We start from the raw sequence: 24019 nt of genomic DNA on the forward strand, positions 1-24019 counted from the left end.
ATCAAAAATGAAGCCTCAGCAGGAATAGCAAGGGGAGGGGAGAGAGAGAGTGAGTGTGAAAGGGAGAGTTACAGAGCTTCAGGGCAGAAAGGTTTTTTTCCTTCTTTTTTCTAGAAATCATTAACAGGACACCTGTCTGCAGCTGAATTCCAATAAATCAGGGTGGTTTCATTGCATTTCTGAGTCCTGATTTAATTCTGCCCTCACGCTTCCTTCAGGTAAATGGGAGCCCAGCAGGCAGGTGATACTGCTGTTTGTCTAACAAAGCGGTGCTCCGATGTTTGATTTAATTATGTGCAATCTGAGAAGGAGAGATCAAGGCAAAGAGTAAGGCTGGAAAGTGGGTCAGAAGCTGTGTGCTCTCGGGGATGTGTTAACAGGAGGGTAAGGTTCCAGCACCTCTGCCAACTGGCATGTGATCCCGGTTCTGTAACACAGTGCTTAAAATGAGCCCTGTCTCATTCAGCCCTCAAACTTGCTCAAACATATTTTAGCGCAATACCTCCTGTTGGAGAAGGCTGTCCAGCCCAAAATTGAATTCTTTATCCCTAGCATGTGAACGCTAGAACTAACATTGTTACACAGGCTTTAACATTCATCAAACCAACTTTATTTCAAAACATAATTAGAATGGCAAGACTTTTTGGATGAACATGAGCAAATGTGTAGATATATTACAGAGGCAGTTCATACAACAGCACATGAGGAGTGAGCTCATAACACATCACCATTTTACATGTACCCTGTAATTAGTACAAATATAAGATAAATCTCTCACTTCTTTATATCAGAACTTTATCACAGGGTGATGGATCAGAGGGTGGAAAGTGGTTAATAAATCTATACTCATGACCCAAAATTACTGCAAATAAATAGCCTCTTTAGGAAGCATTATAGCGTCGGAATTTTGTTTGGCATCACATGTGCACCAAATACAAACCTCTAAATTGACATCCACACATATGCATGCTCTCCCTAAAACATGTATATACTCACCGACCAAGCGAAAACACACCCACCCCCCCACCCCCCAAAAAAACCTCACACAGTCCAGGTATTTTTCCTATATGCTAAGGTGTCCTTTCTGAATTTGTGTTCAGAGGTTGTGTTGAGAGGCTGTCTTTATGAGTGCACCCTCTGCTGGAGACATTCTGGCACTGCAGGATAGCCTCAAGCAGCCAGACGAGTCGCTTGCTTCAAAGACCAGAACAGATGGAGAATGGACAAAAACAGAAAAGAAATGTGAAAAACAGGGAAAAATGGAGGGAACATTTTCAGGCTAAGAGAAAGTTAATATTGATCAGATGTTTCTACTCAGATACATTTTCCTTTTTCCAAAGTGTGACGCAAGATCTGTAGTCATGAAATAAATTGTGACACTCCTGGAGAATCAATTTTTCTAATGGAACTGAACTGGAACTGATTAGGTTAATTTAATGAAAGTGTCACAGGAAATGGCCCAGATAATTCTAAAAGTAATATTCCCTTCACTAGTGCCAAAGGGGCTTCCAAAATGTATATATTTAATGAAATGTTGTATGAAATTAATTTGGTTAACAAGAAATTTAGGAGAACGCCAAGATAAATAAATAAAAGCCCATGCTACATTTCCAAGGGAGGTTTAATTTCATTTCATTGAGTGGAAAGCTTTTACACGTGTGTGTGTGCGTGCGTGTGTGTGTGTGTGTGTGTGTGTGTGTGTGTGTGTGTGTGTGTGTGCGCGCGTGTGTGTGTGTGTGTATGAGGACAATCACTGCACACTTACTGGAATCTGCAGTGTCTCACTGCTCCACCTAAATGACAGCATCTGAGCATTGACCTCATCAACATCTAGTTGGTCTCTTACAGGTTATCAACATGGAATGAGCAAACCTGATATGATAATGACACAAATAAACTCTCACAATAGAAAGGCTGTTCAGAAGGCTCTATGTGTGTGTGTGTGTTGGGCAGGGGGCGGGGGGTGGGGGGTTTGGGGCGTCGCTGTGTCATCTGACCCGGGCGCCACTCACCAGCAGGGCCTCCTGGTTGTCTGCCAAAGCTTGCTTGGCCAGATAGCGCTCGCGCTTGATCTTAACCTCCAGAGACTCGGGAATGTCAGGAACCATCCAGTCAATTGCACGCAGCACAAAGAACACCACATGCTTTAAAAAAAAAATTGATGCATTTTAAGATTTTTTTCCCCCCAAATTTCATCTCATTTCAATTCATTCAAAAAGTTTACCTAGGTGATAAAAAGAGGTCAATCAAAAATCTAAATAACTACAATTCTAGGTTTGGAAAGGGTTTCTTTAGTTGCAGGTAACTATGCAGGTTACAACTAAGGAATCATGTCTGGAAATGGTAAAAATGTAGTGATAGCCTGCATACTGTGCATCTCACTGTATGAGGGAGCTGCTGAGCGGTTACCTCAAATGCAATGATGAAGCCAAGTCTGACTGCAAGAAGTTCCCAGTACACCAGCGTGTAGTTCCCATTTTCATCACGAAAAGCTTTATACCTGTTTCAGTATACAATCACACCAGAGAAACTACTAGAGAAAGAGCCACTCCTTAATGTTTAGTGCTCTGACTTTCATGGTGAAAGTAAGCGCACCCTCTACTGGCAAAAACACCACAGTAGTAGTGTCACACTAGTGACAGAAAACTGGGTGTGCATATTATAAACACACATCTAACAGACTTGTTCCAGCTTACCCCTAATGTCTAAGGAAATTGTACTTTCTCTGATACCGAATTTCTCTGATGCCTATTTGTTTGAAAATTGTTCTGTACTTCAAACATCATAGAATAGGGTGATACACTGGCCAAATGTAAAAGAGTATAAAATAAAAATTCTCCACTAGAAAAGAAAAGTCACATGATCATATAACATGATCATATAATATTTATTTTTCTATTTTCTCTTTTAATTAAGAAGCTTATAACACTGAAACATTGGCTATTACCAAATTACCTGCACACGCCATGGCTGGAGTAGTTATAGCTGGGTGGAGCATAGGCCAATGTGAAGTTGACATAGCCATTCAAGTCATTATCAAACTTATACTTGTATAGCAGACGAGGCAGGAAGTCGGATGTAAATGCGATGAGGAAAGCCTAGTAAACAACAAAACAACAACACACAACCCATCCTCGAGATTTCCAAAACACAAACTACTTGTATTCCAAAACAAACTTGTATATTATTACTAGTGTCCTTGTAGATAGAGTACATATAGATGATAAATGAATAAATGGTTAGCACTGAGACAATGCATGAGAATAGGCTGTGGCGAGGTCTGCGGTCCCTCACGTTCACGATGACGGACACGTGCGAAAGAGCTTCCAGGATGATGAACCACACGCCAATGTTCTGGGCACGCTCCGCCACGGGCCTCCGGTACTCGCACACGAATTTGTGAGCGTCCAGCCGCACCTCGGCCCAGTTGTTGAGCAGGGCGAAGAGCGGGGCCAGCGGGAACGCTGCCACGAAGATGGTGATGAAGCCAAACTGCAGCACTGCGAAGACAACGCGCCAATCAGACCTCGCTTGGTGAATGAAGAGAGGCAGCCGTCAAGGGCATCAGCAACAAAAGCAGGGCCAGGCACCGTTCGATTAAATACTTTGGCTAATCTGCTGGTCAGTCCTGAGCGAGTGCGACTTACCGATCTCCAGGTATTCGTCAAACAGGCCCTCGCATTCGATCAGCTCATAGTCCTGCTCCCAGGGTTGTGGCTCCTGACCACTCTGAGACTTCTTCACGGATGCGAGACTTTGCTTCTGTCTCCATGCCTTTACTTTACTGTCACATACGAGCACATACGCACACCACAGTTGGAGCAGAGGAGGATACGATACTCGTAGTGCTAAAAAACTATCTAGAAAGAGGTCATCCTTTTATCCAGGTGCTGAATCAGTTTCTCTCTAGAAATGGGTAAACACTATTCCTGGCTTACTTGTAGCAAACAGCCTGCCTGGTGGATGATACCACCCACACAAGTGCATATGTTGTTTTACAATTATGAATATCATGCAATCACTGTCCCTCTTCCTCTGTCACACCCCTGCCCACCACACACACACCCACTCACAACCACACACCTATGGACACTTTCACGGTCACACTGCAAAGATCAGCAGTTGCTGAGCTATTTCAGCTGGCGTGATAACAGTGGTAGAGCTGCCGCATAGAGCCATAATGCAACACTCTGCTTTCTGCTGCTGACTCAATGGCAGAACATGGCTGGATGCATTGTACTATATAGTCTTATACAACAACAAAGACCATAACCACTAAAAAAAGAATAGTGCAATTTAGCAAAGTGGCTTTAACTTGCACTGGACACTGGAAATTCTGTCCAGATAGAGACAAGTTTTAAGGAACGTACGGTATGACAAACTCCTGAACATTGTTGATGAGCTGTTTTCCCATCATGATGATGAAGAGCTGTTCAGCTAGCTCAATCAGACAGCCCCCTGGACCGCACTGAAACCCACCCACACAACAAGAGGAATCCATGACCACACACGCAGTGACACCAAATGACCAGATCAAACAGAAATGAACAGCACAGCTAACATAAGAACAGAAGCCGACCAGCGCACGGAACTCACATCCTCGTTCCTCATCCCAAACAGAGTGCCATAATGACCGGGGTAGCCGACGAACCTACAGTGGGGAAAGAACAGCACAGCGTTTTAGGAAGTAGAATCCACGCGAAAGGTAAGACCCATAGGAAAGAGCCATGGAAGACACCCTTATCACTGTCCACAGTGGCTCTTTAATATTAAGATTTTTTAAATTTAGTTATTCACCTTAAGACTTTATACTCATAAGTGAACTCTTAGGAATTCCAAAGAAAGGCATTTAGCTCTATGAGTGAGGAAGCAGTGTGCAAATCAGGAACACACACAGCCTGGTGTTATAAGAGTTCATCATCTAAAACCTAACATGCTGAATATCTGGTTACCTTCCCTTGAAGAAGGCCACATAGAATGGGGAGGAGTAGAAGTTGACAAACTGGAAGATGAACACCTTAAACGTGAACGCATCCTCATACTGTGTCTGTGTCCTGTGCATCTCTGTAAAACCGAATTTCACTTATTAGTGCTAAACCTATTCAAATTAAAGTGGTCGTGGAAACAGCATTATGTTGTACAACTATGTCTAAAAACAATACAATTATATAATGTCACAACCTGTGAAACCTACAATTATAAGTGTAAAGCTTTTCATCATTGAGTCCTTGCCAAACTTAATGGTTTATTGATTTTCATTCTCACCCTTCAGTTTGAGCTCACAGCATCAGTCTCCCTGAGGCAGAATGGGTGAGTTTAGGTAAACTACCTGGAGGTCCTGTCACTGCCTACTGAGCAGAAAGTGCTGTTTTACGGTCCTGAGTGCCTGCAGTAGAACGCTTACCCCATTTAGTAAGCTGTTCAGCCAAGGCTGTATACACCTGCCCCATCAGCAAGATCAGAGCCAGGTTTACCATACTGCTGGAGATGTTGGCAATGTTCCCAGCCTAAGACACACACACACACACACACACACACACACAAAGAGAATTTAAGGTATTTGCAGGTGCTGGCATTGATGAAGTGCTGAAGTATATGAGAAGAGTTATCTTAATTAACAACGTGGCTCCATTTAACAAGCACCCACCTGAGTGCGCAGCACTGAACTCCCTGTCTCATACATCATGACACTCACTATGCTCCGGTAGATGATGACAGTGACCAGGAAGATGATCACCACAGACAGCTGCAGAGGCACAGGGGAGGGGGTGGGACAGTGAGCCGGAGCCGCAGACGCGATCACAGCGCCGACGAGCTTAGGAGGAACAGCACCTGGACCTCACCATTACGATGATCACCATAGAGCCCGTCAGCATGCGTGACAGCCGTGCCTTCTCTGGGAAATAGGGCTCCTTCACCCCCGTCACGGGGTTCTCCTCCATCGCAGGAGCCATAGCCGCAAATTCTGGCCGCGGCGGCTCCTGGTGGGGGGAGAGAAGAAATATTCTTTTAGTTGTAAGATTTTTTTTTTTTTTTTGAAATTTCATTATTAGCCTTAAGACATTTTATTTAGTATGAATTGCATAATAAAGCCTATGAATTAATATTAATATGGAAGGCGCTTAGGTTTGTGAGTGAGGGAGAGGCGTGCAGTGCCACCGGCGAGTCCAGAAGAACGCAAGCGTAAGCGTGTGCGTTTCTGCCACACCTCCTCCTCGTGGAAGTCCATGCAGTCCCAGTGGTGAGCCAGAGTGGCGTTCTTGCGCTTCCAGTACTCCAGAAAGGTGACAGCCCAGAAGGACATGAAGACGCTGAAGAATACTGTACCAGGGTGATCAAACAGGTAGCCCACCTGGAGCCGGAGAGGAGGAGAAAGGGAAGTATAATTAGTGCACAAAATACCAAAAGAGAAAGTAGAAAAAGAAACATGAGACAATACGAGTTCGGCTGTATGCACAGCTGTAGGCAGTGTACCTTGGCCATAGGGCAAATGTCTGATATGTTCCATGGCTTGCAGGTTTCACAGAGAGGACACATAAGATAGTGGCCTCCACTTTCACATATTTCTCTCCTATAAAGAGCAAGAACATAATAAATAGATGATCAATGCACATCAAACTGCCAGGCATGAGAAATGAACATAGTTCTGATGAAACAGCTGCAAGCTAAATTTGGATAAGGGTGTAGTATCATGAGAAATGTTTAAAATGCCCTCACACACTGTCTAAGACATTACATGGGAATGACATAAGGCTCTCTCTGCTGGATGGAATACATTAGTTTCCTCTGGAGATCAATAGCGTTAAAAGGCCGAACACATAAACACATAAAGAGCAGCATTCAAGGACCATGCAAACAGCAGTCAGTGACTTTCACTTCCTTCTGGTTAAGGCATTTTGCACCGTTTGCTACCACTAGAGTGCAATTCCTTATAAAACCATCAGCAGCCCCATCCCAAAGTAGGTTTGGTCAGTTGTTGCCATGGAAACAGATTAAAGGGACAATATTCACACTGACACTACACTGTCTGCTGCAGTAGCCTGGCAGAACATAAGAACATTATATATATATATATATATATATATATATATATATATATATATATATATATATATATATATATATATGAGTATAACCGGAAAAGAGGTCTCTCTCACACTCACACATGCATACACACAAACACAAAGAAGGAGGGAGAGAGAGAGAGAGAGAGAGAGAGAGAGAGAGAGAGAGAGAGAGAGAGAGAGAGGAGAGAGATGGATGGATGGATGGATGGAGCTCAGTGCAAGTTTGCTGTGAGCCCAGGGCATCAGTGAGAGACTGTGAGATACTGACGCTGGAGTGTTGGAGCCCATTGTCATGATGCCTGACACAAACACAAATGTCCCAACTATCGCTGCAGGAAGGAGCCAAGCTGTGTAAAAGCCTACACGAACCAAACAGAAAAGTACAGCACATGAAACTTGTTGTTTTAAAAATGTCTCATGTTTCTGTCTTTCATAAAGGTTTGGCTTATTATTTTTAAGGGTTTACTCACCAAGCCATGCGAAGTACAGTGCAATTTTCTCCCCAAAGTACTCACGGATGTGATCCAGGGGTTGGTACTTGTACCATTTGGACCAGCGAGCCCAGTAGTGATACAGAACCTGCCTCCTATTTAACTGATCTGGAGGAATTTCACATGCTGGTAGCTCAAAGGGACCCTGTGCCATAAAAAACATTACCCGCTATAAAGGTGCAGTGGTACAGGGGTGCAGCTGACCATGGTCCCTCTGCCAGGCTAGTCACTCACGTCATGAAGAGGAAATGCAGCTTTGAATGCCCCTTCCTTCAGCAGTCGAGCCACTCCGACCTCTGCCCTCTTCCGTTTGCCATACACAGTCCTCGCCAGGATCTCATACACCTATACAGATTATAACAAGTGTATAATACTCTTTTATTTAGTCCTTGCCCAAAACATTTTAATGCTTGTACCAATAATAAAAAAAAAAAGTCCACTCACAATGCGGTGCCTCTGTGTATCAGTGAAATAATTCTCATGGTCACCACAGCCCAGAAATCTTACAAAAGGAGAAGTTTAGGAAACAGCATTAGGCAAAGTTTCAAATTTTGAAAAGGGCAAACGACTGTCCATTCATGGAAGCGGGCCCTTACTTTTCCATCTTGGATTTTCGGAAGGCACAGGTGTAGTAGTCCACCGGCCTGTTGGGCACTGTCTCTGCCAAGACGTTTGGCACATAGAACTTCTGGAGAATCTGAGCCGAGGTGTTAAAGTCCGGATGAGGCTGTGCCTATCGGGAAACAATTTAATTAGGTCATTTTCCAACTTCATATTGGAAAAATATCCATTTCCTCCAAGACAATTGGGATGCAGTTCGAGATTCTGCGCAGGGCCTTTGGCACCATAGCACAGGAGAAGAAGCTAGCATTGGCAGGAGCAGCTGACCTGCAGCGGAGCTCTTAAGCTTAACTCTTCTGCATAGAACACCAGCACTTCCCAGGGAGCACTGAGCTTCAGGTAGTGTATTGTCTTTTTTGCACTGCATGATTCCTCCTGGCGGTACAAATAAGACAAATGACAGTAAGCACACATCCTATCAGGTCTCTGAGCAGTGCAGAGCTGTGAAGGGCAAGACAGCAGGACGAATGGATGCACCTTTTCTAACAGCAGCCCCGCAATCTGCAGGTTGTTGATGAATCTGTCCCTCCAGCGGGCCAGCTGGGCTTTCCTCCTTTCGGATCTGCTCTCCTCCTGAACACCCTGCTCCGGCTCCCCCAGCTCCTCCCTCTCCCTCTGGCCTTTCCCATGGGCTTTCCGCTTCCTGTGTGACTTCACCTCCCACACCAGCACATAATCTGGCGAATAGCCAAAATCAGGGTGAGCGACACAGCCCATTCAGTCATACTCCCGCAGCACCCGCGGTGCAGGAACACACTTCAAACACATCACTGCTTTTGGTTGCACCTTGCAGCACTGTGTCATGGCTGGTGTCGCAACTGGCTGTTTTAACTAAGAGGAGTAGAGGAATGTGCACCTCGCTCCCACTGCTCTGGCTCATGAAGCCGTTTCCCAAACGGTGCACACCAAATTAAGAAAGAAACAAGAGTAAATAAGTAAAAGAGGAAATAGCTTAGACATCATGGAGCTTTCACCTATCTTAGTCCGGCCGTCTCTGAAGTAGCTGCCCAGGAAACGGGCTCTTGGGTTGGGAGTCTTCTCGCAGTGAACACAGAGAGGATCGTCCTCCTCTTCTCCAGCTACTGCATTCAGCTGATTTTACATCACAGGCAGAGTTGGTGAATGAGCAGTTCAGTGCAAATACGATTGTGTAATCACTGCGTAACTTCAGAAAATGAACCCATAGCGCACAACAGGTCTGTGTGTGTGTTTTGTGAAACCTTCCTGTGGGACTTATTCGAACATGCATTTTCAGAAACCAGCCGATATCAGAATGGATCGGACCGTGTGAAACAGATCCGAGACATCGGATACAAAAGGACAAGTGTGGTACTGTGTCTACTTAAAGGAAATCTAATAAATGGCACTGGCTGGAGTAATTAGACAGAGACTTCAGCAAAGGCTGAGTTACTCCACATTGATTGCACTGATTGGCTTAATGCAACACAGGGGAAAGATGCCTTGAGAAGAACAACATAATAGTCCAAGAGTAATTTGTCCAAGTAGAACCACTTACTAGCAGGAAATGTAACAGTTCTAAAAACTGACCATGAGCAGCAGGCAGTATATTTAAAATGTCTGGAAACAAATGAACCATTAACACAAGCCACTCACATATCTTGGAGGGATGAAACCTCCATTCTGCAGACTGCCATAACAGTCAGCGCCGCGGGGCTCCCCAGTGTAGTCCAGGTCCAGCAGGACTTCACGGTCCTGCAGCGGTTCTGAGCCCTTCTTCCTCAGCATGAGGCGCAAGTGGACGGGCTCAGCGGGTCAGGACCAGAAACGCAGGCTCCCCGAAGCCCCTGAAGCCCCCCCAACACACAGCCAGGACGCAAGCCTACGGAGCTGGTCTCACATTCCACCGCAGGCTCTCAAACGGAACGGGCCTTTGACGAATTACGCATGGGAGATGAAGTGATGGGCAAAGTGTGCTAATGCAGGAGGAGAAAATGCACTAAGTGCCAGAGTGAAAGGAGGGGAGGAGAAGGAGGGGTGCGCAGCAGGCTCCGCCCCTTCTCTCTCCCGCACTGCATCCCTCCGACTCTCCAGCTCACCACACAGACAACAGCCATGAGCTACCGTAACACTCCTATAAGAGGAGCCTTTCGTCATGCCATCAACAGGAGATGATGCAGACACGCATGCAGCCCTTGCATAGGCATGGTTTTATTAGCTGGAGTGTAAAATGCCACACCGTAACTCTATTGCCAACATGTTGCACTGCACAGCAGAGCATGTGACTTTGAAATGATACATTTTACATAAAATTTCACTAACGATTTTATTCTATTTATACTGAAAAGGAGTTGCCGTATTATTTTTATTGTGCATTTTTGGTTTTACAGCAAGGCTACCAAGACAATTCTAAAGACGCGGTTTTCTGTGCCATCATCATTCTGCAGGCACCTGGGTTCATCTGCAGTACATGTGTCACTCGGTCTCAATTCCATGCATGAGGCCTTTCACTGCTCCTAAAACTCCATCTGATCTGCTTTTCCTTGACATCTCTCATTTAATCAAAAGCAACCACAGTTCTCGTTCTCTCTCTCCTGTGTCAATGTTAGTCTCTCACACTATCCCATGATGGTACTGCAGCAATGCGAGGGGGGGGGGGGGGGGCTATGCTCGGTAGGGAAAGAAAAAAGGTGAGATGTTCAGTGCATTGCAACTAAAAACAGCAAAGATGGCTGCTTTTTTTGCAATGAATTTCAGATATGCAAGCCTTGAATACGGTTCATGATTAGAAAAGCAAACAGATCATGTAGAAGGAAATTATCAAATTAACATGGAGACTGCCTACTTTTCTTATGTGAAATACCATGAGTAAGATGAATACCAACATATGCATCACTGTCCTATCTGGTCTATCAACTATACGTGCTTGTCCTGGGCCAGAATGTAGGAAGAGTTCATGTACAAGCAAACGACAGTATTAGAAACAAGGAAGAGGAAATGGCTCAGGCTTCTGAAAGACATACTGGAAAACTGTTTTACTGAGCTTATAACAGACATTCCAAGAGCAAGCAAAGTATGAAGTCCACCAAGCACTGCAGGAAGAGAAGTGCCAGAGACTGGTCATGTCCACTCCATCATAAGGCTGATCTGATCAAGATAGAAACTGAAAAAGCAGTGAGAAATACACAGGAAACATTCAATAGAGCAGATGATTTATTTGTACATTACCAGTAAGGTCTGCAAAAAGAAGATGATGAAGAAAAAAACTTTTTTAGACACAAGATGCACCATTTTAGGAACATCTTACAGGTCAAGTTAATGAGAATCTATCTTAGAGAATGCAAATCACACTGTGCCCTTAATGCTTCTAAGAAAAAACTAACAAACAACAAAAACATTTAATTATTCGGCAGTATATTCTTCAATAATCCATTCTCATACATCAACAGCTGTAAAGAGATGTTGAATCAAGCAAAAAAGGAATCAGACACTGGCCAAATATACAAATTGTGAAAACACATACAATTTTGGTCATTTCCATTGTCCGTTCACTTATGGATTAGGCACACAACCAGTGATCATCCACAATTTTTGCTTAATATGGCAGCTACAAAAAACACACACCCCCTATACATTTTTGATAAAACAAAAATGCTTAGGACCTAAACTAAGGGACCCAACCCTAGCTATATGTATACATTTACATCTATAAGTGCTGCAACACATAGGTAAGTACCTACATTTGTGACCTTGGGACAATGCTTTATCATCATCACATTTATACCCACGAATATCTGGCATTGCGCAGTCATGGAAGTGTTGGTGCAATGAAATGGGAGATTCATGTAAATGAGGCAATGCAGTCACTGCGATAAAGACCCCTAAGGCCCATGTCTCACTTCATCACATCTACACCCCAGGACAATTTGCTGTTTCTACCAGATACACACAAAATGTATAGTGGAAATTTTGGCAGCAATTCCAGCGGTTCTGCTAATAATGTATTTGATAACTGTAGTGGTGATACTGCATGGACATAGATAATAATTGCTCAAAGTTATGGAACTGCCAACATCTAGAACAAAGTTTGAGAACCTAATTAATTGCAGATTACATGCAAGGAGTCTGAATTAGATCGACACATGTAAAGAGCATGTGAGATGTAAACCTCACAGCAAATTAAAAAAAACAAACAAAAAAAAAACTGCACAGAAACAGAACATACACAGATGTGTTATCTTTTCCATGATGCTTTATTGTGCTTATCAAAGCCATTTAGAAGGCATTATTAAATGATGACAATCATTGTCATACCCTATTAACATTCCATCTGGGAAAATGCTTTTGGCCATAGTACACTTGGAGACACCTGTGTCTATATGAAGAATAACTGCAATATGTAGCAGTGATTGCCTGACAAACAGACAAAACTGTTTTTTTCTTTAACGACTACCAGACATTAATGTTGACCCATTCAGGACCTTCAGCCAGGCACCCCCAGGTTTTTACCGTGTAATCGTAACCCACCAAGCCTACCCTGACAATACCATGTTTAAGTGCCTTTGCGTCTCTGACAACGATGTCCACTTTACAACTTCCCTTTTCCGTATCCAATACAGGTCTTAAAGTCAGATTTTTGGTGCATCAACAGACCATGTATTTTAAACATTTACATTAATGAGACTACAGATATGTATAGATTTGTTTATTTCATATTTACAAAAAACCTTCAATGTACATTTGTTATTATATGAACATAAAATCATCAGCACATGCAGCATTTAGTGTACCTAAAACCAACTGTTAGAACTTGCTGGAATACTTCATTTTTCACATTGTCATAGCATACATTAAAAAAAGCAACCAAATACAAAACAAAAATATATACATTAAAAATGCATGTAAAATGTTTAATGTGCCAATTGCAATCCATCATTGCCCAGCAATGTCCAAACATAAAGGTTATGGTTCATTTGGACAAATTCCAACAAACCTGAGATTCCACCACATCATGTCACTTAGTCAAACATCCTGGCAAACATCCTTAAAAGTATAGTCAAGTAAACTGTCTTCTTAAACAACAAAGATTTCACCACAGTTACTGAGCATCTGACCACTGGAAGAATTTCTCATGCATACCCCATCCTAACTGTAAGGTAGGACCTTGGAATGGCTAAAGCATTTCATATGATAAAGAGGAAATGCTTGTGTAAAAAAAAAAAAAAAAAAAAAAAAAAAGTGTGTAAGGCATTATGTACTTCTATTTGTACCATTTGCAAACCGAGAAGCAAATTGTCGCACGAGCAGCATGGTTAGTTGAAGAATAAAAGCAAAAAACTTGATTAACAGCCAGTATTGGGGGACAACACAGAGAGAGAAACCATTATAACTCTAAAGTACACCATGACGACAAGTGCAAAATCAAAATTACACACACATGGCCAACACAGGCCATTCATTTTACAAAGAACCTGACTATCTTGACAAAGTACACAATGGTAAAAAGAAGAATCCTGCAACAGCTCTGCCACTCAGATCTGATCTGCAAATTTTAGGAACAGAAGCTTGCTTAATCACTGGCTTAAATGTTTCTGGCTTTGTAGAAGAGGGCACAGAAAAATGTAAAAGTAAGCACAAAAAAATATATTTAAACAAACAAAAACAAACAAACACACAAACAAAAACAAACAAACAGAGCCACACTTTCTACCATGAGCCTAAAATGGAACAAGACAAAGAAGGAAAAACGAGAGCACAATACTGTATGTGAAATTCCTCATAATAGCTTCTCGGTCGATGCCAGTATACTGTATGTTAGTCCATAGCCTTATTTAGAACACACCAGAATGATTTACCACCTGTCAAGGACTAGGAAAATTCACCAATTCCTGTTTCTAGTATGCCTCTGGTTAATGTACCTATTTGTTTTAAAATGTAGTTAAGACAGACAGACAGACAACTTCTGCAAAAGTGTCATTCAAGCTGCCTGAACGATCTATCCCTAAGCAAATCACACTCATCCCATTAGTAAAATCAGTAAAGTTAAAACAAGAACAAAAAGTTGTGCAATCTTGCATTCTGGTGCAAGCATTTATAAACTGCTCCTCATCTTCACCACATCTCTATACAGTGCTGAATTTGCCAAGCTGGCCTAACTTCATATATTCAGCGCCCAAAACAGTTAAAAATCCCATAGCAGCCAAAAAGACTTCAAACAGAGTACAATACGAGTCATATCAGAGCGCATATTGCAGTAAGAGTCGGAACAGTACATTTCTGAGTAAAGTCCATCAACAAGAACCTCTGCATACATAATATGGGTTTAATGAGGTATTCATCAATAGAAAGACCTTTACAAGCATAAAAGTAATATTTCCAATACAAGCATTCAATAATTGTGTATTTATACTGTATACATCCTGTACATTTGTGATGGTTTTAGGTTTTGAGAAACGACTTGTTTTTCATCAATACCCTCATGCACAGTGTTGACAGCGTATAGAGTTTGATAAGAAAATGAAGAATACTTTTTCCTCCATCATTAAAAGGGAAAGCTTTAGTAAACCATAACACCTTTAAAAAAGATGTATAAACAAATTTAGCATTAGTATAATCGAATTAAAATTCTGCTCCATGCTCCCAACTTTGCCTCTGTTCTCCATCCTCTTTGGGCACAATTCTGTTCGTCAGCGTGTGGACCCAAACGGCTGAGGGATGTTTGCCCCTGCCCCACACGCCTGCGGTTTGTACCTTTGTTACTAGTGGGAGTGTTAGTGGAGGCCCTCCTCAGTTCTGCTGCACGCGATGCCGTGATCGGTCAACGTGAGCGATGGGATGTCAGCACCAGGGTTCTCGCTGGGACCTGCCCCTGTGCAGGCTGTCACTCCTCTGCCAGGCGCTCCTCATCAGCTCTAGTGCATCCCTGCAGCGTTTCTGCACCAACACGTCAGACACGGTCTTATGAGGTAGACACACCTGCGAAAGCGAGAATAGATACAAGTCAGGCACAGGAGGGGGGGGAAAAAAGACGAGCTGCTAGCCTTTGCACAAGAGAAGCAGTCCCAACATTTGTACTTGTGTATTTAGGCATATAGGAACAGCAACGTGAACTTCCAATTCAATTTATAATAAACAATAAATCAACCAAAGGCAATTCGGCAAAGCTGGCGAGAGTCCTTCGCACCACCGAAGTCTTACCTGAAAGACAGATGTCCACACATAACCAAGCTCCTCCAAGAGCCGATCCCTCTCCCCACAACTGCTAAAATAGAGGACCCAAGGAGGAAGGAAATGGGTCCGGTCCGTCGCAAACTCCTACACAGAGACGCATACTTAAAAAGTAACAGCGATAGGATCGTTGAAACCTGTTAGTTAATAAAGCCTTTCTGGACATGCATGAATATTTAAAAAACAACCAGCCACATAAGGTTTACCTTCCTCGATCAAAGTACCAACAGCAGCTGAGTGATTTATTAGCATATTTATTACTCTAGTGATTGTTGTAGCACTTTAAAATGCCTTAATGGTTAAACGAGAAGATGGTGAAGCTGATGGGCTGTATTTGCTCTCACAATGACACAATATTCTTTATCCTCCTCAAGGCAGACAGCTGCGACATCACTGACATCAGCTCCACCAAGTGAACGGAAAAAACTGGTCTGGCAATCCTGATGACACGTTAACAGCTTCTTGTCTGTCAGAACAAGGCAGCATGGGATGCAAGGCGTAGGTGCTACTCCCTGTGGAATTACCTGAATAACAACATCGAAAAATGAAAAGAAATTAAACAAGCAAACAAAGCATCCATGTGTTAAAATAACCAGACAAGCTTATAAAATGATCCAGTGTTGCTTAACTCAAAATACAAAGCCCCTTTTGTTCAAAATGTAATTGGGTGGGGGGGCGTTGGTGGCAGACTGCTTCTTACGCCTAGCTTGGTTGAATAAGCACACACAGTCTGTAGAAAATGCACGTTGCCACTGTAGTGAGATACACTTTCTCCATACAGCTTTAAATAAGAACATGATTTGTGCAATGTACAACACACAGGCGTGGGACTTAATGACTGGTGCAACCCGCCCCAGCAGTCCAAACATGAAACCAAGGAGGGCAGGTAGCAGGGGTGCGAAGCCAGGGCTGCAGTGCTGAGGGACGACTCACCCCTTTAGACACGGCCTGGCAGATGAGCTGCATCCAGTCAGCCATGTCCTGCTCGCTCTCTGCGCTGAGCTCAAGAGGAGGACGCGCCATCAGAATCACCTGGAAGGCATGTGGTCTTTCCGAGCTGTTCGCACGCCTGCAGCCTCCACAGTACTCGCCTCTGTGGTGCGCACACACACATGCACGTACACCAAAAAGTAGATAAGGGACACTGGCTGAAAATCAAACTCATCCTTAACAACTCCAGTTAACATACTTCTATTATAATGTCTTACTCCTGATCTCTGTTTAGGGAAAAGGGAGAACTTACCCCATTGGAATAGACATAAGTGGGACATCATCAGTCCTCTCAGCATACTGGTAGAGGATCCCATTACTGACGAGACGGACACCCACAGCATGTGTGTGTGTATGTATATATATATATAAAACAAAAAAAAAAAAACTATCAATATACTTTTAAAAGAAGAGTAGACTACCATGCATCTCATAACGAGCAAAGTCTTGAGTCACGCTCGCTCCCCCTGTACCTGAGCGCAAGGTAGCAGCTCTTCCAGTGCTCTTTGCCCAGGTAGGACGTCCCTGCCCGGTACAGAAGAGCACCCTCCTTGGTGCTGCTGGACAAGCCCAAGCCAGATGGTGAGGAGGGAGAGCTCACGGACACGTCCATGGGGTCCTCCCAGTGAACCAGGGAATACAGACGGATATGGACCTCAGACACCTGCACGCGTTGAGACAGCACATTTCCAGTGTGGGCATCAGTGGAAATGAATATCAGCATTATCTACTAACAGTTAGCATTGTCATAATACATTTAATTAAATTATTTTATATATTCTATATTCAGATTCCTTATTGGCAGTACTACTTACCATACTGATTACTAAGACTACTGTGCAGTTAACGCTGCTAATGTAGCATTGCCATTTAAACCAAGTTAATACACAGCGTCTTAATGATTAGAGTAAGCCGTTTTATGGTATAACAATCACCAGTAGGCCATATTGGTATTTGTGGTGCGCTTACCTCACACTGTGACTCTTGGCACACAAACTTTGTAAGAGCCAGCTTCTCCATAGTGGCATCAGTCAGGATGGCAGGGTAAGGCGGTTCCCGACAACCATTTATCATGGCTGACTTCAGCACATTGAGAAACCAGCTACAGTACCGAGAGGAGAGGGGAAGAGTGCAGAAAGCATTAGTGCTCCTGGTTTCCACTTACGCTGAAAAATTGCAGTTAATCTTCTGGCAGCAGTCCCATTTTATTCATGATTGTAGCTGGGGCTGTTTCATCACCATATCTTATTTTCTACTTGTCTGAAGCACAACAATAAAAAGTACTAAAACCCAGGGGAAAATGACCATTAAAACACTCACACGGTGAGTGAGCAGTCTGCAGTATCCAGCAGAAACTGTCGCCTTCTATTGGTGCACACCAGAGTGACCGTCTGCTCGTCCAAGCCCACCTGGGGCAGAAAACCACGCCACGTCAGTTTACCACAGCTACACACAACCAAACTGAGCATGCTCAGCTTCAAAAGAAATCAAAAACGCCAACAGATATTCACTCACAGATATGTAATCCAGCTCACTGTAGGACACAGCGTCCTCTACAGTATATGGCTTTTCTGCTGCCCCTAAAAAGAACATAGCACGCTGATATGTGGCACAAATTAAAGCAATGTTTAAAAAATGAACACAATCAGTGAGTAACATGTAATTTAAAGTGTTTGCACAGATGTTATTTTTTGTTTGTTTGTTTGTTTTTTAATTCAGAAGCTGTGACAAAGTTGGATTGTTTCATTAACCCATCACGTCAGTCTCACCTTTGCGCAACAGATAAGTATAACAGTCTGTGAGCAGCAGAAAGAGGGGCTGCACGTCTCCCTCCATGTGGCCTGTGCTCATCCTCACCATCTGACACAGGGGGGAGAGACAGAGAAAACCAACACTAACTATTAACCAATATATAGTTCTTCTGTATTTTTGCTTACGTTTGTTCATAATCTGCTACTAAATATTATGCCAGTATTTAACAAGGAAGCAGCTTCTTAGAGCAATTATAAGTGTACCTTAAACAATTGTTCTTCGTTCTCCCTGAAGACGTGGATCATAAGAAGCAGTAGGTGATTGTTATCTACCCTGCAAAAAACAAGCAAAACTCACTAAAATGAAGTCTCATTCCATTCAGACACCTGAGTTCATCTGGGCAAACCAGAACTTTAATATACAACTGTCGCAGCAAGTAATCAGACCTGAATTCTGCAGGATGGGAAGTCTCTGTTGGAGTGGCTACTCCGCCCTGCTCTTCATCTTGACTTGAAGCAGGTCCATTCTGCTGCTCCTCCTCCTCCGTCAGCTCTAGGAAGGAGGATGTGTCTTGCTCTGCTGAGACCGCCTCCCTTTCTCCCTCATTTTCATAGCCACCAGGAACAGCCTGCGACTGGCCATGCCCTGTAGGGTCATGGTGGCCACCACTCTGGGCAGCAGCGTCTGGACTGTGAGGGGTAAAGCAGTAGAAGTCTGCAGGAGCTGTGTGGGCAACCAAGAAGTTGGGGCTCGGGGCCACACGCTGCTGCTGGGGGTCTGGGTCAGGAGGTTTGCCACCTGCCTCCTCTCGAAAGGGCTGATGATGAAGAAGAGCTGCAGCAGTGCTAGTGCAGATGGCACCGTCCTGAGCCACCTCTTCCTCTTCGCACCGCTTCCAACGCTTTCCGTCCAGAGCTCCGTTCAACTTGTCCATGACGTCTTGGAGCGGCTCGCCCACGCTGTCCATGGAGGTGTCCGTCATCTCTGGGAGCTGCAGCATGGCCTGGGGTGCCTCCTCCCCCTCCTCTGCTCCAGCACACCCCGAGTCACAGGCCATACCTGCTGGTCCGTCCAGGGGGCTCCAGCTGCCTCCAGTAGCGGCGTCCTCGGCACTCCCCTTCTCACATGCCACCTGAAGGGAATCTTCCTCTTCCATTGCTTCCGGAGAGGCCACGTTCTGCCCGCTGCTCATCGACTCCGTCGACCCCTTCCCCCGCCGCTTCTTACACGACTTCCTCCTTCTGGCCATCCTATTAGAAAGTGACAGCAATGATTACCAATCACACTTATAACCATTCAGTTTGTCAGAATAGATTAACCATATTACCAGAAGCCATAAATGGAATTTAAGCTGGTAGTGTGCATTTTAGCTGTAAGAACATACGAACATTTTAGACAGGCCTTTTTAAGGCACTCCTCTGTAACTGACATCATAAAATCAGCACACACACCTGATGACCTCTAGCTCTGTGCTGGTTCCCTCACCCCCAGTTTCATCCCCAGTGGTGGTATCGCGGTGGCTGGCCACGTGCACCGGAGTCACGTCAGCCGAAGTGTTGGTGTCCGAGTCCTCGTTAAAGGGGTTGTGGCGGAATGGGGGGCTGCGTGACAGAGACGTGCTTCTGACTGGGAGTGGTGCAGCCCTGACCACCACAGCGTCACTCACCACCGTTTGAGGGTCGGAGGCTGACGAGCGAGGCCCACTAACTGGGTCAGTCAGGTCTCCTTCTGTCCAAAAAAAATTTAACATGTTTGAAAGATTTTCTAAAACATGAGGAAATATTACAGGCCAAAAAAAAAAGGATCGGTTTGAGCAGTAAGGGCTTACAAGTACATTGGTAGAAACTGTTGCTGGGTCAGAACAGACACAGATTCTCCACAGACACACACAGCACGTCTTACAATAAGGACTGGTTTGAACCATGCGAAAATAGCTTTCCACCACATTCTTGTTTAAAGCATGGTAAATGCATTTTACCCAGGTCCTTTTAGGAGTGCTTTAGTACAGCCATCATGCTTTTAAAACACTAACTGAAAGTAATTATTTGGTCTTAAAAGAACTTGCAATAAATGCTGATAAAAATATGTATTTTTCTAAGATAAAGTGAAAGTTGGTTCAACCCAGGCCACAAACATGCACAGGTGTCACACAGACAGAGCGGCTATAACAGGGAGGTCAAGCAGGCACCAAACAAAGTGAGCTTCAGCCGAAAGAAGCCTTGCAGTGTTTTAGTGCAAACAATATAAGCACTTAAAATTACTCAGCTGTGATAAACAGAGGAAATTACTTATTTCTGATTAATAATACACCTTGTGGCTTCATGCCCCACTCCTGCATATCTATATTGTCTCAGAAGAAAACATGAAAACTGAATAAGCAATTCTCCATAAGCATCACATTTAGAAGCCCTTTTTATTTATCATGAAGATGCATGATAAACAATCTTTTATTTACTTCTTCGTAGATAGATAGACAGCTAGATCGATAGCTTAGAACAGATCATTTTGCTTAGAAATGAAAGAAAGCCCAAAACCCCCAAAGCAACATGTCCTTTTAACCAACACAGTGGACAATGACAAAACACGTGTCCTTAGTTAAACCTGTGTTTAAATGGACATGTGTGGTGCTGTGAGTGGAGAGGGGTTAGGGGTGGGGGAGAATAATGTCCCACGGCCCACCTTCCCAGTCTGCACTTGGCATTGACTGCAACACAGGGAAGATGTCACCAAAATCATAATCTAAAAAAGGAGGGATAAAACTCAACATTAGACAGGAAAGAATGACCAGATGGATAGGAAACAAAACAAATGAATAGAGATAGGAATATTGAATATAAAATAAGGCATAGGAAATACACAGACATACCACAAACAGAAATGAGCTGACAATGAACTATGAATAGAGTAATTAAAAATGACAGCACATGTGCATTTGTGCCCACGGAAACAGTCACGTGTGTTTATCTACTTTAAATAACATGTATAATGGGTTCCATCAAAAATCTTCAAAAATAAACCAAGAAAATATTTTGTTTTAATAGATCTCAGTCAGTTAATAAATATGTATGGTAAAAACAAACAAAAACAAACACAAACAAACAAAGAAACAAAATAAGATGTAAAAGAAAGTATGCAACAGATGTTAAGGAGGACAGAGGACGGGCAGGATGAACATCTTACCTTCACTAGAGGGGGCAATGGCACTGTCGTCCCATTCAAGATTAGTTGACGTGAGGGACGTGAAGGAGTGCAGAGACAAGCTATCAGAACTAGGCAATCGTTCCTCAAAATCCAACACATTCTGGGGTTTGTAGTACTCTGGCATGTAAGGTGCCACATCCAAGTATGGGACATCCTATCAGGATGTAAAATACAGGGGAGAATAATCGGTTAAAAAAAAATCTCCATGTACAAATATCAAATAAACGCGCACTTATTCTAAACACTTATTCTTAGATGGCACTGCATAAAAAGGGAGTAGTGGAACAGACAACCTGATTTGAGAATAGTGAAAGCCATACCAGTTCAAGGTCAAAGCGGATAAATTCCAGCCCAGAGACAAGTGTAAGGAACAAAGTGAGATGGTCATGGCTGCAAACCAATGCATTTCTGAAAAAATTCAAAAATACCACAGTCCTTATTTAAGAAGCAAAGCCAAAACTCTGGCAAGCTCAAGATAAATCACACTACTGTAATATTGTGCATCACACACTTAAAATAATATTTATGTAGAAGTGCTTGATTCTCCTGGAAAAGACGAAGGTAGCTTTCTAAAGAACTCTCGCTGAGTGCCAGGTATAGCCATGCTCGACCTACGGAGAAATATTCACAGTTAACACTCCAGCTACCTAAATAAGTTAACTTTTTATTAAATATTTTAACATTTGGAGTAGCAATCTAAATGCTGTCAGAAATCGTCTCACTTCTGCCAAGATTTGTGGCTATGTTCTGGAGTTCATCTATCTGCCTGACGGCTTCTCGTCGTGTGAAATGTAAAACAAGGACCCAGTAACCTGAAGATATGTCCTGCAGTCTTAAACGCAAGAAGAAAATCAGACAAGAGTAAGTTCACACATATTTACCAATAATGACCAAGTTTTGTGCACTTACCAAATATTTACAAAAGTCATAGCAAACAGTCATACCCATATAACAGAGCATGGTCCAAGTGTTCACATAACCGCTGGAGAACACGGTCATGATTCCTGATGGCTGGGGTCTCATCTTCGCAAGCAGCAAAGTAACTTTGCAACTAAGGGTAAAATAATAATATTAACAATAATAACAAGAATACCAACCTCTCATGTTATACCAGAGTTCAACATACAAGCAAACATTATTATATCTCGGTGTTAAGGTGAGAATTTTTTATGCACCCTAATTTGCAATATGCACAGATCAGGCAAAAGTTAAATGTTTATCTTAAACACAATTATTTTAAACTATAATGTGAATTTTTTTCATTTAAAAACAGTCACATGAGCAGATGTCAAAGCACAAACTTCAAACGATATTACTAATACTGAGTCAGGCATGTCTTGCATCTCTGAATAGAAAAGAACCAGGCGACCTGTCACCATATACACCTTTATGAAACAATGCGCTGAGGCAGACAAAAAAAATCTCACCATGTATGATTCCTAAGGTAAAATTAAACGCATTCTGGTCTACATTAATCTGACAAGATGGGTGGCAAAGTCGCATTGGCAACTCAGACTATGACACTAGCTAGCAAATTAACTATCCTAGCTGGCCAAATATGATTAGGGTAGGATGGTTTTTTCCACTCAAGTTTATTTACATTACATCCTACCCACTATGCCACAGTCAGTGTAAAATGTTACCTATTGTCCTTTATGCCAACTATCTAAATCACATGAGCATTAAATGACACGCATAGGGAACAAAGTCAGTTAGCAAGGTTTAGAAAATACACTGCAGAACTGAAAATAACACGGTCAGACAGTCGACTAGCTAGCCAGCGAGCGAACATTGGTATTAGTTTAACTAAGAATACAGTCCAGCAAGTCAGCATAATTCTCCATTTCTCTAGATTTCTGAAGCTGCTATTGCGATTTATGTCTTGCCCAAAGGGGAGGCCCACGTAGGTTATTTAGAATTTCGTAAATCATGTCTTACGAACAGTTAGACAAAGCTTCACTAAATTGCTATGTATAATCGGTGCTTTTCTAGAAGCTTCTTACCTTCTTAACTGACAGAGATATATTTTCAAGAATTCGGTCTTTGACTTTGAGCTGATCCATCGCTAGGAGTCCCGGGCGGATTAAGGGTGTCCACTGATGGAACTGGCGAGCTGAGCTGAGCTAACCTAGCCTAGCCTAGCGTTTCGCTTACTTCAGCCTCTGGTATGAACCACAAAGCGTTTCAGCTCTGGCTGGATAACTTGGTTTACTGGCTTGTTGCCTGCTTAACTACAGTACTTAACAGCTAACGTTAGACAGTCAGCTAGCGTTAGCTAACTGCGCTAGTTGACTTCATTGTTCAAACCGTTCGCTGGTCGCCCTGTTTGTTGCTTCTTTGGCTTTCGTGCTAATTAACTAGCAAAATGTGGATACTCAAAAACAAGACATTAAGACAGCTAAGTTACATAAACTTTAGAGTTAGCTGAACCTACCTAAAAGAATGTCCTCAGTAACTGACAAGTTGACTAACGCTAGCCAACCTAGCTAATCTGCTAACAGAAACACTGTCACCCTAGTGTCCTGCAAAGAACAAGCTATCTTATAAATTTGCTTTGTAAAACAAAGTTCGTGTAGCTAGTTCACTCCGTCATGTCAGTGGGGACGCTAAGAGCACTGCAGCTTTTTTAGTGCGGGCTGTAGCAAAGACTAATCATGACAAATCATCACATGCTCTCCAGTTGTCACGGGTCAGTCGAACTCTTATTATAGA

The 24019-nt window shown here is 43.1% G+C and overlaps 2 protein-coding genes across 6 annotated transcripts; both read right to left on the bottom strand.

Moving 5' to 3' along the window:
* Positions 1–587: 587 nt before the first annotated feature.
* Positions 588–10162, bottom strand: ano11 (anoctamin 11). 2 transcript variants are annotated; one of them, XR_014119718.1, is made up of 24 exons: positions 9794–10162; positions 9154–9271; positions 8657–8856; positions 8447–8554; positions 8155–8291; positions 8003–8060; positions 7793–7903; positions 7538–7703; positions 7336–7426; positions 6475–6571; positions 6209–6352; positions 5844–5981; positions 5648–5746; positions 5405–5507; positions 4953–5064; positions 4597–4651; positions 4371–4468; positions 3648–3784; positions 3295–3500; positions 2956–3098; positions 2410–2500; positions 2013–2144; positions 1766–1872; positions 588–1194 (listed from the first exon to the last, which is right to left on the bottom strand). XR_014119718.1 is itself a non-coding variant. In XM_027014505.3 (23 exons), the coding sequence occupies exons 1-23, from the start codon at positions 9923–9925 to the stop codon at positions 1171–1173; spliced, it is 2700 nt and encodes an 899-aa protein (XP_026870306.2). In that variant the 5' UTR covers positions 9926–10160; the 3' UTR covers positions 588–1170. The 2 variants fall into 2 exon arrangements, 1 of the variants encoding a protein (XP_026870306.2); XM_027014505.3 differs by lacking the exon at positions 1766–1872 and having other exon boundaries at positions 9794–10160.
* Positions 10163–12302: 2140 nt separating this feature from the next.
* On the bottom strand, positions 12303–24001 carry plekhm2 (pleckstrin homology domain containing, family M (with RUN domain) member 2). Of its 4 annotated transcripts, none has more exons than XM_027014531.3 (20): positions 23311–24001; positions 22252–22358; positions 22030–22139; positions 21819–21918; positions 21628–21715; positions 21287–21461; positions 20786–20845; positions 19558–19831; positions 18553–19356; positions 18370–18439; positions 18124–18214; positions 17870–17934; positions 17675–17763; positions 17324–17456; positions 16828–17018; positions 16608–16673; positions 16298–16457; positions 15709–15888; positions 15335–15451; positions 12303–15112 (listed from the first exon to the last, which is right to left on the bottom strand). In XM_027014531.3, exons 1-20 carry the CDS (start codon positions 23368–23370, stop codon positions 14975–14977), a joined length of 3078 nt encoding a protein of 1025 aa, XP_026870332.2. In that variant the 5' UTR covers positions 23371–24001; the 3' UTR covers positions 12303–14974. The 4 variants fall into 4 exon arrangements, with proteins under 4 accessions (XP_026870332.2, XP_026870331.2, XP_081563121.1 ...); XM_027014530.3 differs by having other exon boundaries at positions 19558–19834; XM_081706995.1 differs by lacking the exon at positions 20786–20845.
* Positions 24002–24019: the final 18 nt, after the last annotated feature.

The sequence above is a fragment of the Electrophorus electricus genome, chromosome 24 (genome assembly GCF_041902795.1).
Source record: "Electrophorus electricus isolate QZ-2024a chromosome 24, ASM4190279v1, whole genome shotgun sequence".
Lineage (NCBI taxonomy): Eukaryota > Metazoa > Chordata > Actinopteri > Gymnotiformes > Gymnotidae > Electrophorus > Electrophorus electricus.

Excerpts from the sequence above, each read along its gene's own strand:
- ano11 (XM_027014505.3), bottom strand. The coding sequence starts at position 9,925 with ATGCTGAGGAAGAAGGGCTCAGAACCGCTGCAGGACCGTGAAGTCCTG. Across the intron at positions 7,904-8,002 it reads ATACACAGAGGCACCGCATT|GTGTATGAGATCCTGGCGAG; the intron begins GTGAGTGGACTT and ends TAATCTGTATAG. Across the intron at positions 5,982-6,208 it reads TGGACTTCCACGAGGAGGAG|GAGCCGCCGCGGCCAGAATT; the intron begins GTGTGGCAGAAA and ends TCCCCCCACCAG.
- plekhm2 (XM_027014530.3), bottom strand. The coding sequence starts at position 23,370 with ATGGATCAGCTCAAAGTCAAAGACCGAATTCTTGAAAATATATCTCTG. Across the intron at positions 22,140-22,251 it reads GACCATGCTCTGTTATATGG|ACTGCAGGACATATCTTCAG; the intron begins GTATGACTGTTT and ends CTTGCGTTTAAG. Across the intron at positions 21,716-21,818 it reads CTACATAAATATTATTTTAA|AAATGCATTGGTTTGCAGCC; the intron begins GTGTGTGATGCA and ends GAATTTTTTCAG.